This window comes from Lagenorhynchus albirostris, chromosome 5, assembly GCF_949774975.1.
Source record: "Lagenorhynchus albirostris chromosome 5, mLagAlb1.1, whole genome shotgun sequence".
NCBI lineage: Eukaryota > Metazoa > Chordata > Mammalia > Artiodactyla > Delphinidae > Lagenorhynchus > Lagenorhynchus albirostris.
The window spans coordinates 39,423,229-39,440,049 of record NC_083099.1 but is presented as its reverse complement, the minus strand read 5'-3'; the positions used below and the strand labels follow the sequence as shown (position 1 = coordinate 39,440,049).

At 39.5% G+C, this 16,821-nt stretch overlaps 1 protein-coding gene across 1 annotated transcript in view; it reads right to left on the bottom strand.

Moving 5' to 3' along the window:
• RSRC1 (arginine and serine rich coiled-coil 1) overlaps positions 1 to 16,821 on the bottom strand; it is a 453,481-nt gene that overhangs the window by 435,858 nt on the left and 802 nt on the right. Inside the window, exons 2-3 of the mRNA XM_060149888.1 lie at positions 4,544 to 4,739; positions 4,121 to 4,246 (exon numbers count right to left, since the gene is read on the bottom strand). Of these exons, the coding sequence (XP_060005871.1) occupies positions 4,121 to 4,246; positions 4,544 to 4,737 (320 nt within the window). The 5' untranslated portion in view covers positions 4,738 to 4,739. The remainder of the gene's footprint in view (positions 1 to 4,120; positions 4,247 to 4,543; positions 4,740 to 16,821) is intronic.

The following is a 16,821-nucleotide window of genomic DNA, read 5'->3' as shown; positions in this document are numbered from 1 at the left end:
GACATGTAACAACAAAGTTTTGTGAAAGTATTTGACTTTGCATGACTGAAATCACTCTTTTCTATTACAAAGCACAGAGATCATTAACAATGTACCTGTAAATTTAGAATGACATAGTACTTTTTCTTTGAAAAACTCACTACAGTTAACCCTTGAACAACATGGGTTTGAACTGTGAGGGTCCATTTATACGTGGATTTTTTTTCAATAAATACTGCAGTACTGAACTTATGGTTACCAGGGAAAAGGTGGGGGGAAGGGATAGTTAGGAAGTTTGGGATTGACATGTACACACTGCTATATTTAAAATGGATAACCAACAAGGACCTACTGTACAGCACAGGAAACTCTGCTCGATATTATATAACAACCTAAATGGGAAAAGAATTTGAGAAAGAATAGATACATATATAGTATAACTGAATCACTTTGCTGTACACCTGAAACTAACACAACGTTGTCCATCAACTATACTCCAAGGGCTTCCCTGGTGGAGCAGTGGTTAAGAATCCACCTGCTGGGCTTCCCTGGTGGCACAGTAGTTGAGAATCTGCCTGCCAATGCAGACGACACGAGTTCAAGCCCTGGTTTCGGAAGATCCCACATGCCGCGGAGCAACTACGTCCATGAGCCACAATTACTGAGCCTGCGCGTCTGGAGCCTGTGCTCCACAACAAGAGAGGCTGCGATTGTGAGAAGCCCACGCACCGCGATGAAGAGTGGCCCCCGCTTGCCACAACTAGAGAAAGCCCTCGCACAGAAACGAAGACCCAACACAGCCATAAATAAATAAATAGAATTTTAAAGAAAAGAATCCACCTGCCAATGCAGGGGACACGGGTTCGAGCCCTGGTCCAGGAATATCCCACATGCCACGGAGCAACTAAGCCCGTGCGCTACAACTACTGAGCCTGCACTCTACAGCCCGTGAGCCACAACTACTGAGCCCACGTGACACAACTACTGAAGCCCGCACACCTGGAGCCCGTGCTCTGCAACAAAAGCCACCACAATGAGAAGCCCACGCACAGCAACGAAGAGTATCCCCTGCTCGCCACAACTATGCTCTCAACAATGAAGACCCAATGCAGCCAAAAATAAAATTAAAAAACAAAAAAATAAAATAAATAAAAGTATACTCCAATGTAAAATAAAAACTAAAAAATAGGGACGTCCCTGGTGGTGCAGTGTTAAGAATCCGCCTGCCAATGCAGGGGACATTGGTTCGAGCACTGGTCCGGGAAGACTCCACATGCCATGGAGCAAATAAGCCCATGCACCACAACTATTGAGCCTGTGCTCTAGAGCGTGCAAGCGACAACTACTGAGCATGCGAGCCACAATTACTGAAGCCCATGCACCTAGAGCCCATGCTCTGCAACAAGAGAAGCCACAGCAAAAAGAAACCCACAAACCACATGAAGAGTAGCCTCCGCTCTCCGCAACTAGAGAAAGACCACGCACAATAACAAAGACCCAACACAGTCAAAAATAAATAAATAAATAAAAACTTTAAAGAAAACACTACAATACTAAACGATCCACAGGTGGTTGGATATGTAGATGCGGAACCGTGGATACGGAAGGCTAACCATGGGACCTGAGAATCCTCAGATTTTGATACCTGCAGCAGGTCCTGAGGTCCTGGAATCAATCCCCTGCACATATTAAGGAACTAATGTACTTACAGCTTCTTTATTTAAATTAAAGTCTTAATTAACTAAACTGTTCAAAGAATGAGTTGTTCAATTTTCTTCTTAAACCAAGATTAACCTAGAAACTCATTTAGTTTAAACATCTTGAAGAATAAATTCCTAAAATATATTACCAAAATAATGTTGTGTATAAAACATGGATAAAGTGTTTTCTCAAAATTTAGGACTTTGCAGTGTCTCCAGATTATTTAGTTATTGCAGTTAAATGCAGAAGTGTCAATGCAAGAGGCTGAGAAATTGCTGTTTTGAATAAACCTCTGAACTTCCTTTCTCATATACAAAATGAAGGTATTACCCTGCACGACAGCCTGACAGTTACAAAACTCAAAACATTTAGTAAAATGCATATGTGCTGGATAATTTGTTGCTGATTAGATGTCCACTGCAATTCCTTTTAAAGTCTTCCTTGCACTGCAAAAGAGAAGAAATTACCATCTCCAGATTCCCCTCTGGAGGAAATAATAGGTAGATACTTGGGTAGAGAAGCAGCTTCCTGGTAAGTAGTTTCTTGAGAACCACACACCTTGGTGCTACAAACCCAGAGTTCGTAAGATTTACAGTGACTTCTAAGCAAAGAAGCAGCTTCCACGCTTAGGCTAAAATAATCAGTAACAGCTTCCCTAATTCCCTGAGCCCCTCCAAAGGTTACATAAGCCTTTAATTCCCCATCTTAAAACCTTGATGCTTGGAATTGAGTGACTTGTATTTTCCTAATCAAAATGTCATTGACTGATAAAGTGTGTATGAAAATACTCTACAAAATGTAAAAGACCATACAAAAGCATGGATTATTATTTCTATTCTCACTGACAGGAAATTTTCAACTGAAGTTGTTTTCTGGTAATCAGCTTCTACAAGCAAGGCATTATGTTAGGTACCAAGAGATTGCCCTGCAAGAGTTTACAGTATGTGAGAATAACAAAAACATAATATTCACAATGTAACTGTTACAAATCAGGAATCAAATGTGATGGTGGGTCAGAGAAAGGATGGATTAAATTTGACTTGGGAGTGAAAAGGTAAAAATCAAAAAAGGATTTAAGGAAGAAGAAAATTAGAGATTAAATAGAACTGAACACTAAAGGGTAGGAAAACTTCTCAAAGTAGACATAATATAAGAAACTGGAAGAAAGAGCACGCTCAAAGAAACAAAGCTAGCAACTCAGAGACATAGATGGAGAACAAAAGGCATGTAACACAGAATGGCTTGTGTGTATGTTGCGTGTGTACAAAGGAGAGGAGGCTGAGGCCAAATAATACAAGGCCAGAAAAGTTAAACATTTGGACTTACTGCTATTATCCAACTTCAGATTCAGAGAGATTTATAGAATTTTATGCCCAGATAATAAAATCAGGCTGCTAATATACCCCCACAACTAGAGCCTAATAGAATGAAAAACTAAACAGAAAAGAAACTGATCTTCCTAAAATGCTAAAATGTTTTTATCCTAGCACTCTTCTTCTCAAAAGCCTTCAATAATTTCTGAATACCTGCTTCTATCAAGTCCCTCCATACCATGGTCCCCATCCGATTCAACCATATTTTCTAGCATTATCCAAAACGTACAACTCTCTCCAGATAGGCTATGCTCTGTATTATTTGCCCTTGAGCACAGCCAGAAAATGCAGGTGGAGTGACATCACGTCTGCTCAGGCTCCTATAACAAAATACCATAGACTGGGCAGCTTAAACAACAGAAACATATTTCTCACAGAGGTTGTAAAGTCAAAGATCAATATGCCAGCTGACTGGTTCCTGATAAGAGCTCTCTTCCTGGTTTATAGATGGCAACTTTTTCACTGTGTCCTCACATGGCCTTTCCTCTGAGTGCGTGCTCAAAGAGAGAGAAAGATCTCACTCTCTCTTAAGGCCACTAGCCTTATTGGATTAGGACCTCACCCTTTTGACCTTATTTAACTTTAATTAGCTCCATAAAGACACCATCTCCAAATACAATTTCACTGGGGCTTGGGACTTCAACATATGAATTTAGGGGGGACATAAACATTCACTCCATAACACACTGGGTTATTTCTGAGGCTAGACCTTAAGAGATTTTGCAACTTCTGTTCTTCTTGAAATACTTCCTCTATCATGTGAAAAAGCCCAGCCATTCCTACTGGAGGATGAGAAGCGACAGGGAAACTAAGGAACCCCCCAGCCAACGGCCAATAGCCAGCACCAAATGCCAGATACTGTATGACACCACATTGGACCATCCAGTTTCAGTCAAGCTATCAGATAACTAGAACCACATAAGCGACCCCAGATGAGACTAGCAGAAGAACTGCTAGCTAAGCTCAGTCAAAACTGTAAATTATGAAAAAAAAAAATGATTATTGCTTTAAGTCACTAAATTTGGGGATAGTGTGTTACAAAGCAATAAATATCTGATATGGCATACCTTCTTGTTCTGCTTTTTGACCTAGACCTCTGAACTCTATAGGATTTCCCTCGACCCCTTGAACGACTTCGACTTCGTTTTCTTTTGGAGCCATAAGAAGAGCTACTGCTCGATCGATGCCTGCGTCTGAAATAAAATATAATCAAATATTACTTGCCTCCCAAATATTATCAGATACTAATATGGTATGAGAACTATACCAGTTTGTATCTTCCCGTCTACAAAGAATACACAAAGGATGAAGACTCATGCGCTGGGCCTGGGGGAAAACAAAACAAAACAAAACCCTTTGGGGATTGAGACTCATAAATATATAACTACAAAAAGAAAAGTGTTTTACCCAGAAAAATTAAAAGCACAGAAACATACGAACTCTAAAGAATGTTACTCTCACTACTACATAAGTAAAATTATGAAAATCACCTTCTATCATAAGAATGTGAGCGAGGCTGAAGATCTCTGGACCAAGATCTTGACTTTGACCTTGATTTCCTTCCACCTTTCTTTCGGCTATATGTTCTACTATCTGAAGAACTACTTGAAGAAGACCGTCTACGGTGTTTCTTTTTTCTCTTGCTTCTGCTTTCTTCTTCAGTATCAGATGACCGGCGTCCCATTTCTACAGGTTTAAATTCAAAGAAAATTATTTCTAACATAATGGCACAATGGATGAAATTCAATACAGTAATTTTTTTAACTATGTAAAAATTTAAGGGCATTCCTAGTGGCGCAGTGGTTGAGAGTCCGCCTGCCGATACAGGGGACACGGGTTCGTGCCCCAGTGCAGGAAGATCCCACATGCCGTGGAGTGGCTGGGCCCGTGAGCCATGGCCGCTAAGTCTGCACGTCCGGAGCCTGTGCTCCGCAACGGGAGAGGCCACAACAGTGAGAGGCCCACGCACCGCGATGAAGGGTGGCCCCCTCTTGCCTCAATTAGAGAAAGCCCTCGCACAGAAACGAAGACCCAACACAGCCATAAATAAATAAATAAATAAATAATTTAAAAAAAAAAAAAACTGAATCAATACACCCTCACCACGTCACTTGTGAAATTTGAGGGAGGAATGTTAAATAATGTACCAAAGTTGATGAAGTATTGTTAACTAAAGAACCAAAAATGAAGTCAACTCTTTACACTACTAATATCTATATAAAGTGATGATATAATCCTTCCAGAAAGCAATTAAGCAATTTAAATAAAGAGTCATAAAAATGTTGCTACTTTTCTGACAAAGCAATCCTATTTCTAGGAATATATCTGGAAAGTTTTTCTTAAAAGATATATTCATGAAGATATTCATTATAGCATTATTTAAAACTGCATGTACAGAGACTAAGAAACTATGTATAAATAAGTAAGAGCAAAAATGAAGACAACTGATAACATTTAAGTGAGGAAACTGGGTAAATTTTCTCTTTTTTAATTATATTCTATATGGCTATGGTATATTTGTATATTTAGTATACAAAAGAAAAAAATTACACAAATAGAATATAAGGTTTTTATATTTAGGCAGTAACTTAGCTTATAAGAAGCTTACTTGTCTTACTTTTAAGTTAGATTCTCATACACAATTTTATTTTTTTACTAAAATAAGTATTAGCTACCTTTCAATGTCACATAAAAGCAAGATTCATCTTATATAATAGGATAAATAGTTCATGGATCAGATAAACAAAAATCTCACACTTTCCTTTAATATTTACTCAAATTAAGTTAAATATCATTACTCTAAAGAAAGCAATACATTAAATTACAACTTTGCTTTCAGAACCAGGTGAGCCATCCCTTCCCTGACTCTAATGCAATACAAGTTGAAAAATCACTATTATAACTCAATTCAAGACTTAAAGCTATTTACCTGGAGCCAGAATTAGACTTTAAATATAGTTCTGAACCTCAAAGTTGTTCACATTTCTAACATTTCACAGTTCAACAAAACAATGGGAAAACTTGGTTTTGAAATATTCAGTAACTCACTAGCATATCTAAGCCAGTTTCCTCATTGAAAACAAAACTGTACTGCATATAAGACCACCATGATCCTTTCCAGCTTTCAAAATACTATGATTAGGAAATCCTACATATACATATAGTATATATGTACATATATACATATATATATTTAAATGTGTGTATATAATATCCATTTACATATTTATATCCATATATCTATTACATATCATATGTAACCACATATCTCTGTGTGTCTGTATTTTCATTAAGAAATTTGTACATAATTGAGTAATAGTGATCATCTAACTGTTCTCATTTCCTGTCTTTCTTCCTTTCTTGGTTTCACCTTTAAACAGTTAAGAATTTTCTTTACCCACAAATAACCATATAAATTAAGATGAGTTTTTATTTATTATCTGGTTTAACAAATACTAAAATTAGAGTAAAAGATAAAAAAGCATAAATGCACAAGGATAAAGAGACCAGAGGAGAAAACAACACGAACAGTAGACAAGACATGTCAACAAATTTTTAGCAAATGAAAAACAGATGCAGGATTTAGAGCTAAGAAAGCTGAACATCAAGCAACTGCAGAGAATTCCAACAGGAGAAAAGCCAATTCACATAGCAAAAATCAGAAAGGATCAGGAATTCGAGACACCAGATACCACAGCAGGCACAATGAGGCACAGAACTAAAAAAACAAGGGAATTGGCCTGTAAAAAAAGTAATCTCCCAGGTCCCCTCTGCCATCCAACCCAGATAAGTGACTACTATTCCCCAATCCCAGCAGAAGAGGTGGTTTATTTTGGAAAAATGATGAAACAGTGAAGCACCAGGTCCAGGGGCACAGTAAAAAAGGGCAGAGAGATGCTCAACTAAAAGTTAAAGGGATTAAGTGAAAGTCTACAATCTAACAGTAAATACTGTAGCCCTGTGTGTGCTTGGATCCAAGAATTCAGATAGAGGATTCTTTTCTCCAAAAACTAAACAGTACCTGGAAGAAGATACATAAGTATTATGCAAGTATTATAACCAAGCCCAAACCTTGAACACAGTAAACTTTTTCTTTTTTTTGGCCGCGCCATGCAGCTTGTGGGATCTTAGTTCCCCGACTAGGGATTGAACCCAGGCACCTGGCAGTGAGAGCAAGAAGTCCTAACCACTGGACCACCAGGGAATTCCCCACAGTAAACTTTCTTTCTACAAACTTTTTTGTTAACTTTTTAGTAATTATACAACAAAGGAAAATCAATCATGTGATGAAAGACTTCATCATGAGAGACAGAAGCCAAACAGAAAAAAAAAAAAAAAGCAACTCATAGTAAACCAGGAACATGCCAGAAATTTTTTTAAAAATCAGTTAATATCCTCAGAAATATATGAGAAGATGATCCAGCAAACAAGAATAGGAGGAACATCCATAAACAGGAGAGAAAGCTTAAAATTTAAACAAATGATAATTTCTAAGAAATTCAATAGGCTTAGAAGATACTATCAAAGCACTCATGAAAAGTAAAAAAATAAAAAGATAAAAAACAGAAGGTAAAAGAGGATCAATCCAGGAAGTCCAATATCCAATTGATACGCATTCCAGAAAGAAACAAAGCATAGAAAAGAGATAAAGAAAAACATCCAAAGAATAATTTTAAAAATTTCCAGAATTGAAAGATATGAATTGCCCTAAATCCCTGGGACAATGAATTTAAAGACTTATACCAGACATACCTCATAAAACTTTAGAAATGAGGAATACAAAGAAGATCCTAAACTTCTAAAGATAAAAAAATGGGGAATCACAATAAAAGGCACAGGGCTTCTCAGCAGCAACACAGCAAACCATGGTGACTTGCCTTCAAAGTTCTAAGTGAAAATTATTTTCAAACTACAATCTATATTCAGCCCAATCACAGATCTAATATGAGATCAAAATAAAGACATTTTCTGATATGCAAAGGCTCAAAATTACACCTCACACTCACCCTTTTTTAGGAAGGTACTGAAGGATGTGCTCTACCAAAAGGAGAGAGTGAACAAAGATGACTCAGATTCAGAAAACAAGTGGTCTAACACTTGAGATAGGTTAAAAAGTTCCAGGATGACAGCAGGCCCAGGTACAAGGGATACATAAATGAACAAGAGAGAAAAATCCTTGCCCTCAAGGAGCTTACATTCCAGTTAAACAGCAGTTCTCAAAGTGGTTCTCTAGACCCCGGGGGTCCCTAAGACCTCAGAGGATCCAACAAGTCGAAACTATTTTTATTATAATACTAAAACATGATTTACCTTTTTCACTGTATTGACTTTTGCACTGATAACGTAGAAGCAATGGTAGGCAAAACTGCTGGTGCTTTAATGGGAATCAAGGCAATGGGGCCAAATGGTACTAGCAGTCATTGAATTCTTCACTGCAACACACAGTTTATTAAAAAAAAAAAAAAGGCAGTTGCACTTAGGAATGTCCTTGATAAAGCAGTAAAAGTCATTAATTTTATTAAATTTCAACCCTTGAGAACACATCTTAATATTCTGTGTGATGAATTAGGAAATACACATAACTGCTGCTGCATACTGAAGAACGATGGTTACCTTGAGAAAAGTATTTGTGCAGCTGAATTACAAGTTGAACTAGCTGCTTTTATCCTGAAACACTATTTATTTTAAAGAACTGACTATGATTATTCAGACTTGGGTATCTGACAGACATTTTCTCAAAAATGAATTAAGGGAGTCTTTCACTTCAAGGAGTGTCAATTTGTTGCCAATGATAAAATTTGAGCTCTCAAGCAAAAATCAAAATGTTGGATAACATGTATTTGTCACCATGAGATTGACAGCTTCTCAGCACTTAAAGATTCCTCTGATGAGGGCTTCCCTGGTGGCGCAGTGGTTGGGAGTCCGCCTGCCGGTGCGGGGGGCGCGGGTTCGTGCCCCGGCCCGAGAGGATCCCGCGTGCCGCGGAGCGGCTGGGCCCGTGAGCCACGGCCGCTGAGCCTGCGTGTCCGGGGCCTGTGCTCCGCGGCGGGGGGGCCACAGCAGTGAGAGGCCCGCGTACCGCAAAAAAAAAAAAAAAAAAAAAAAAAAAGATTCCTCTGATGATATCAATGGTGATATTAACATATGGGAATTTTTTAAATATTATATAATGAAGGGTGTCAATATCTGGAAGAGATGCATAATAACTCAGTGAACCAGTATTTTCCAACAGACCAATGCATGATGTCACAGAATCATATATGAGTAAAAAATCCATTCACAGTGCCAGAAAGATCAATATTTTTTTTTTTTTTGCAGTACGTGGGCCTCTCACTGTTGTGGCCTCTCCCGTCGCGGAGCACAGGCTCCATACGTGCAGGCTCAGCGGTCATGGCTCACAGGCCCAGCCGCTCCGCGGCATGTGGGATCTTCCGGGACCGGGGCATGAACCCGTGTCCCCTGCATCGGCAGGTGGACTCTCAACCACTGCGCCACCAGGGAAGCCCAGACCAATAGATTTTAATGTAAGCATGAAAAGGTCATTGATATAGTTTCAAATAACACATTGCAACCAACCTTTAAGAAACTACTTGTCAAGTTCTGGAGTAGTATTAAAGAAGTAATTATCTGAAAAGGCTATTAAAATACTACTTTTTCCAACACCATATCTGTGTGAATCCAGATTTTCTTCATATACTTCATTCAAAAAACTCATCACAATAGACTGAATGCAGAAGCAGATATAAGAATCCAACTGTCTTCTATTAAGCCAGATAGTAGAGATTTGCAAAAATGAAAAATAATGCCACTTTTCTCACTAAGTTTGTTTTGTTTTGGAAAATATAGCTATTTTTCATATCAAATATGTTATGTTACCAAGTAATGGATTTATTATTGTTATTTTTAAGTGGATTAATAAATATTTCGAATTTTTCTGGCTTAATTACTAGTAAGGCAATATTTCTAGATATAGCCCATGTAGATAAAAGTTTGTAGGGTCCTCAGGACTTCCCTGGTGGTCCAGTGGATAAGACTCCCCACTCCCAATGCAGGGGCCCCAGGTTGGATCCCTGTTCAGGAAACTAGATCTCGCTTGCATGCATGCCGGAACTAAAGATCCCGCATGCCACAACTAAGACCTGGTGCAGCCAAAGTAAATAAACAAATAAATAATTTTTTTTTAAGTTCATAGGGTTCTCAATAACTTTTAAGAATCTAAAGTGATCCTAAAACTAAAAACTGTGAGACCCACTACTCTAAGGTACCCACAGTCATTTCCATTCTCCATTTTTGTCCAGCTTATTAAGTCCCTATAGAAGGCATAAAGAAGTAGGAAAAAAAGAAAACGACATACATCTAATTATGTACCTTGTTGGTGACCAAAAAAGAGATTGAGAGATGGGTGTAAATTTTTTCTATGTTTTAATTTCAAATAACATAATTCATACATATTAGAAGAATGGTTACATTAACTCATAAAAGTTAATGGAAGATATAACATCCTTCCTTAAAGCAACGGGGTGAAAAAAGTTAAAAAATCACTGTCATAAATCTATAAATATTTTTTCAAGTAACACATTTACATTTCAAAAAATCATGCTGAAGTATAATTAATCTCAATAAGAGAAAGCAAAAAGCCACTGCATTTCTTTATTATAGTTAACTTCAAATATTTATTCAGAAAATAAAGTGAACACTAAGAACAAATCAGAGGTAGATCCACAAACTGTCTTCTCTATCCATGACAGTACTGAATTCCCTAGATTCATACTTACCTCTGGATTTCCATAATGTCTCTAGCATATAATTGAATATATTTGCTCATTCAAGTCATGGTGGTCAATCTATATCACACACTCCTAGTAAGGAAGAACTGTTTATATTTAACTCCATTGGTAAGGTATAACACATGGAAAGACCCATTAATAGCTCTTTCCGATAAGAGAAATGATGAATTGAGCACAGATTTTTAGGAATCCCAGAACTTAACAATTTTTCAATCTATCTGTAAGCAGAAAAGGCAACACAAGGACACATCTCCTAAGGCTCTCAGTTTTCTGTTCTCACTCTAGCCTCTATTACTTCCTGGTTGTAGTCTCATGGTTTCAAACCATATCCAACTACTCCCACTATAGAACTGAAGCCATGACATAATGACTACAGTAGGACATCAATTTACAAAAACATCTTACTGTAAAGTTTAGGTGACCGATTGAAGATGTAGAGCCAAAATGTGTTCACTCAAAAGACAGCTTAAAAGCATACACAAGTAGTTCCTTTGTCTGGTAATCAATAAAGGTAGAATAAGCAGTTATCTTTTTCAGAAAGCAGGCAGTTAAGAGAGAACAAAGATTCCTAAAGGACATGACAGTTTATAATTATTTCACCACTACTCATTCACAGTATATCAAACTATAATCTTTTTGATCTTGGACACATGACCAAAGGGGAGGGGGGAGGAACAGTCATTTCAATGGGAATTCCACCTCAAAGAGGTAGAGAAAAGTAAAAACGGGGTTAACACCGTTTAGCATAGGAAGAAATCCACAAACAAGCAGAGAACCACCCAAAGCAATAAAAGAACTAAGGTAAAATTCTAGCTTAATGAGCAAAATAAAGCAAAACTCAAGAGATACAGAATTATCAAAACACTCCTCCCAGCACAACTAAAAATATGCAGACTAGCGTCTTTTTTAAAAAAACATTATCAGTCATACGAATTTCCTCCCACTGGTGTGAAAATGAAGGCAGAAAATATACCTATACATCTAATACAACAATCTTATTACACAAGTATTCCAATTCATAACACAACTCTGCTGAGACTAGTCAAGTTGGTAAGGCCAGCTGCCTTTTATCTTTTTCAGTTTCAAACATTTTTAGCCCTCTTATTGAAGAACATACAGTAATAAAGTGCTATCACTTAGCAGGAAATCTCCTGTGTCTGCAAATAAAGTGAATATTTATAGACCCTAGGGCTAACGGGGCTCTCAAAGGATACCCAGTTTCCTCACAGGGTTGCACCTGTCATATCTGCTCCAATCCTTAAACCTGAAAACTCTGTGTACCTCCTTCACTTAGAGCTTTTATGGTTAAGTCCAAAGATGACAACTTGAATACTTTTTTGTGACCACGAGACATTTTAATTTATTTAACTACCTAGTACCTAGTTAGTTGAAATACAAATAAGTTACTGCTAATTCTGAAAATGCAAAAAAGAAAAAGAAATTGGCCTCCACTGTGCATTTAAAGATATACAACCTCTAAAAGAGAAATTAAGGATGACCTAAAATCAAAAGCAGGCAACATGTATAACAGTGCATTATAACCTCTCACCAAAGGAAACAGTTTAAGGGTAGCCATACGCTCTTGGGCTATGACCACAAGGCCACAAGCCCTTAAGTCAAGAAAACAGATGAGCGTTTAAGGCGAGTGTATTTATTTGTTAAGGAAGGAAAGTGTATTTCACCCAGCACTCTCTCTCCTCTCAGTGCGCGAGCGTGAGGGAGGGGGAGGAGGAAGTGGTGGTGGGGGAGGGGCGGGGGAGGGAGGGCGGAGTTGGAAGGGGAGGCGGATTTAAAGTAGAGACAACGGAGTGGGTGGGACAGAGTACGCCAGGTTGCAGCCTGCCTCACGCTCCACCCTACCTATAGCTAGTGACGAAGCACCGGTCACCCCTTACAAGACGAACCCAGAAACCCAAAAGCAGCTATCAAGGATCAGGGACTGGCGGTGTGGGTAGGGGTGCGAGAGGTGTTGAGGAACGGAGGCGGAAAACAGGTGGCTAACTCTCCCTCACCACCTCGAGACTCAGGGCCTAGCCTGAGGCCTGCGACCACGTACCACCCGATAGCTGCCACCCCCCTAAGGCCCCAGCTTGGTCCTCAAAGGTCAGACTCCTCCAGGTGCGAGGCGCCTGCGCACTACGCCGCCCGGCACGCCGCCGGGCCAGCACCCCCACCACCCCCACCACCCCCCGCAGCTTCCGCTGCAGCTGCCTCCCGTACACAGACTGCACCAGGCCCGCGCCGCCTCAAGCCGGAGTAGGGCCTCGGAAACCCTCGGCTGCAGGCGCCGCCTCTCACGCCCCGGACGCGGGCATCACCTGGATTCCGGCCTTCGGGCTTACACCTCCCGTAGACTTACAAGCGCCGCAGATCTGGAAACGTTTCTTCAAATCTGGGCGCCGCCGGCGTCCACAGAACTTACTTCAGTTTAAGCTCACCGCCTTCCTGGTTTCACCGCCAGGCAGCGTCAGCCGAGCTTTCGAGTGCATCGATGGAGGCTGCCAGGCGTTAGGAGTGCCGAGGGAGTAGATTGTCACGCCGCCAATTTTTTGTTTGGTGTTGGTTTTGCTTGCTTGATTATTTGAGTTCCTTGTTACCAAAAAGCAATAAAGGTGGGGACTGAAAAGTATTATTGCCTTAGTAACCGTCGTTATCGTCACAGATAATCAGTAAACCAATCTGCATTATAGGAAGTTATATAGACAACCACACGTAGCAAAATCGATTATCTCACGCTGGGGGAGGAGGAAACTGGCCCAACAATAATAAATCATGGGAGTGTGTCTGTATAGCGTCAGAGTCGTGTGTGATTAAATTGTAATGATTTATTTGCAAAAATGCATTAAAAGTCGGCGTTTCTTCTGCCCTGAAGGTGAAGGCACAGGTTGGGCGCAAATTTTTTTCTCACGTTAAAGTAACTGGTTGGTTGCGGAATGGGAGAAAACTGCCCGAGGCAGGGAAAGGAGGTTTCTTCTGGAAAATAAATTAAATGTGTAGGGGTTTTTGTTGTTGTTATTTAAACCAATACAAATGAAAGCAATTCAGCATTTTCTGTAACTCATACGACTTTATGTCCTTGCGTGAACATCATTTTTTTCTTATTTACTATAAGTAAGCATCGATAAGGAGGTAAATTGTTGGCCTTGGTTTGGGTCGACTGTGAGAACCAACTCGTTCACAACTGCTGTATACCCAAGCTACAGTTTTCCACAGACATTTGAGATGGAGAAAACCACCTCCACAATTTTATTTCTCATAAGTGACTGTACCTTAACTAACCTGTTTTGAGGAACCATTTTAAAGCTTAACTACAGTACTACATGTTTATTTTAAATAATTCAAGAGCCGGTGGGGGAGTGGGCGGTGGAAATGAACCTTTGGGGTCCTGAATTTTATTGGAAACTGTATATCTGTCTGCAGGCTGTCAACTGTACTCTCAATTTTTTTGTTCGTTTGTTTGTTTTTACCAGAAATGCATTTTGAAATGTCTTGTCCTCGGAAAATATTTGCTATTTAAAGAAACATCATTAGAACTTGGTGAGCATTTATTAGTATATGATTTTAAAACCTGGGTTTGGTGGGGTTTTTTAAAACTAAACTTCCCTTAGGCCAGTAGGAATCCGTGGTTAGATACTACAGATCTCTCTTAGCTCCATCTCATAGGAACGCCACTATTTGTAAATATACTAAGAGCAACGCGCCAGAAAAATCTATGGGAAAATCTATTTCGTGTGAATTATACAACTATTGTATCCAAGCCTTCCCTAATTAACTTTAAAGTGTTCATCTTTCCCTCAAGCTTAGTAGATGGATTTTGAGTTCAGACTTAAAAGTCATGTGCTTGAAAAGGCAAAAAAAGTAGCTGGTGAGCCTCCTGATCCCTTACCATACTTTTAATAGTGGCTGTTTTTGGAGCTGTTTGTGAATACACATTTAACACCTCAGTTTGAGAGCTATTTGAGCACCACATCCATTTAGCTGATCCCATTATTTGTCATTCTGCTAAATAACCTTAAAAAGGGATTTTCATAAAGGATTAAAGTTTTATGGTTATTCCCCTCTAATAATATCAGGAGTAAAGTGGTCACAAATAGTAATCCAAGACTAACTGTAAAATCATGTTTCTAAATTCATATAACTTTGAAAAGTGAGTACTTTGAGTCTCTTGTAGTGTAATAAAAAGCAAACACTCGTGTAATTTACTGATACCTAAAAGCTATTGATACTGGAAACTTAAAGATCTTGTTTTTCCTAAAAGTAGCAATAAATGAAATAAATGTTTTAAGAAGAAAAAAACTTTAGAATTCAAGAGAAAAAAGGCAAAGTAACAGTTCTAAAGAGTGTGATTTCCATCTTCATTAAGTTCACTAACTGAATATTTTAATCTGAGTACTGTGGTATGACATAAAGTTATGTATAGCTTCTATTTACATACATTCTAGAAACATTAATGTATTAAGTTGTAATTGTGTTCTCTTTTTACACGTTTCAGTTGCTTTGATGGAACTTCTCAAATTATCTGTTAACTTTGTGTTAATGCCTTAACCAATGGGTGGAAGATATAGGAATCAAAGTTCTATAATTGCTTTTATTTTTACAAAGAGTATAAGATCCAAGAAAACGAACAAGTTACCTTTAACATCAGAAAGACTGCATTAACATTCAGACTACTCAAAAATGTCCCCAAAGCCACACTTGAAGAGGTATATTTGTTTACACACTCAGGTAAATATAACTTTCCATATGTAAATATTTTTTTCATATGTAAATATTCTTATGTGAGGGGTATATATACGGCCACAATTCTCACAGCAAGCTTTGTCCTGCACAATACGGACAAATGACGCGGGAATATAGATGTGTCCTTCCATATAACAGTTTCGATGTAAATAGTCCAGGAATATATTTTAAATCGTAGCTTGGGGGGGGGTGCTTTTCTCCCGGCGAGGTTTTTTTTTTTTTTTTAATAATCCACGGTACATAAATTAGATGGGCCACAAACTTAACATCGATTTTTTTTCAAACTCAAAGAGGGATAATCATTTTCTTTTCAAAATTAGGAGATCAATTAGAATATTTCCCGGGATGCTAAAGAAGAGTTTCTGTAGTTCATTGTGGGAGGGGTCCGGGTGCAAAGAGTAAGGGAGAAGGGTGAGGGTCCTGAGACCTCAAAGAGGGAACGAAGTCAAACTGTCCTTGAGCAAGCGCTAAGGAAACACTTTAAAATGGAATCTGTCAGGGAACAGCTGCTCGGGAAATGTGTTAAACAAACCAGCCACTTCGAGCAGGGTTTGTCCGTAGAGGAGTCGGCTCGGTCTCCAGGACGCGAATAATGGGGTGAATCACAAACTCCCCGGGGCAGGGAGCTTGGTGAAGACCCAGGCTCAGCTCTGGCCGCGGGCCCGGAAGCCCCTGAAAGGAGCTGCGCTCGCCTGAGAAACTGGAAAAGACCCTGACTCGGCAGGGTTGTGAAGCCAGGATGCCAGGCTACAAGGTTTCGGGTCGGGGTAGTAGGGATGTAGGATCGGGATACCGGGTCAGGATACAGAACTGGGGTCCCGAGCGCCTGATGCAGGGCAGGGTTGCCGGGCAGCAATGCGGGGCCGAGCAGTTGCGCTGCACCCTGACGCCCGGCGAGGACATAGGGTCGGATGCCAAGTCGGGATACCCTATTGACTCCAGGAGTCGCGCACTTGTCAGTTTCCTTTTGACCACGCCCCGGCGGAATAAGTCCAGCTCCCTAGTGTTTAAGTAAGCCGTGACACCAACGCAAAATCCACGCCTAATTAAATTAATTATGGATTCTTGTCATCCTGAATTAATGGCCAAGAGCGCAGGCGGCCGAGGTATCTGAAAACCTGGACTGTCTGCCTCTTCTTCCCACTCCCTCTGGTCCCCCTTCGCTGTCCTCACTCACACTCCAGCCCCTGTACTCCAGCCTTAATCTCAATCTCTCTCTCTCTCTCTCTCTCTCCCTCTCT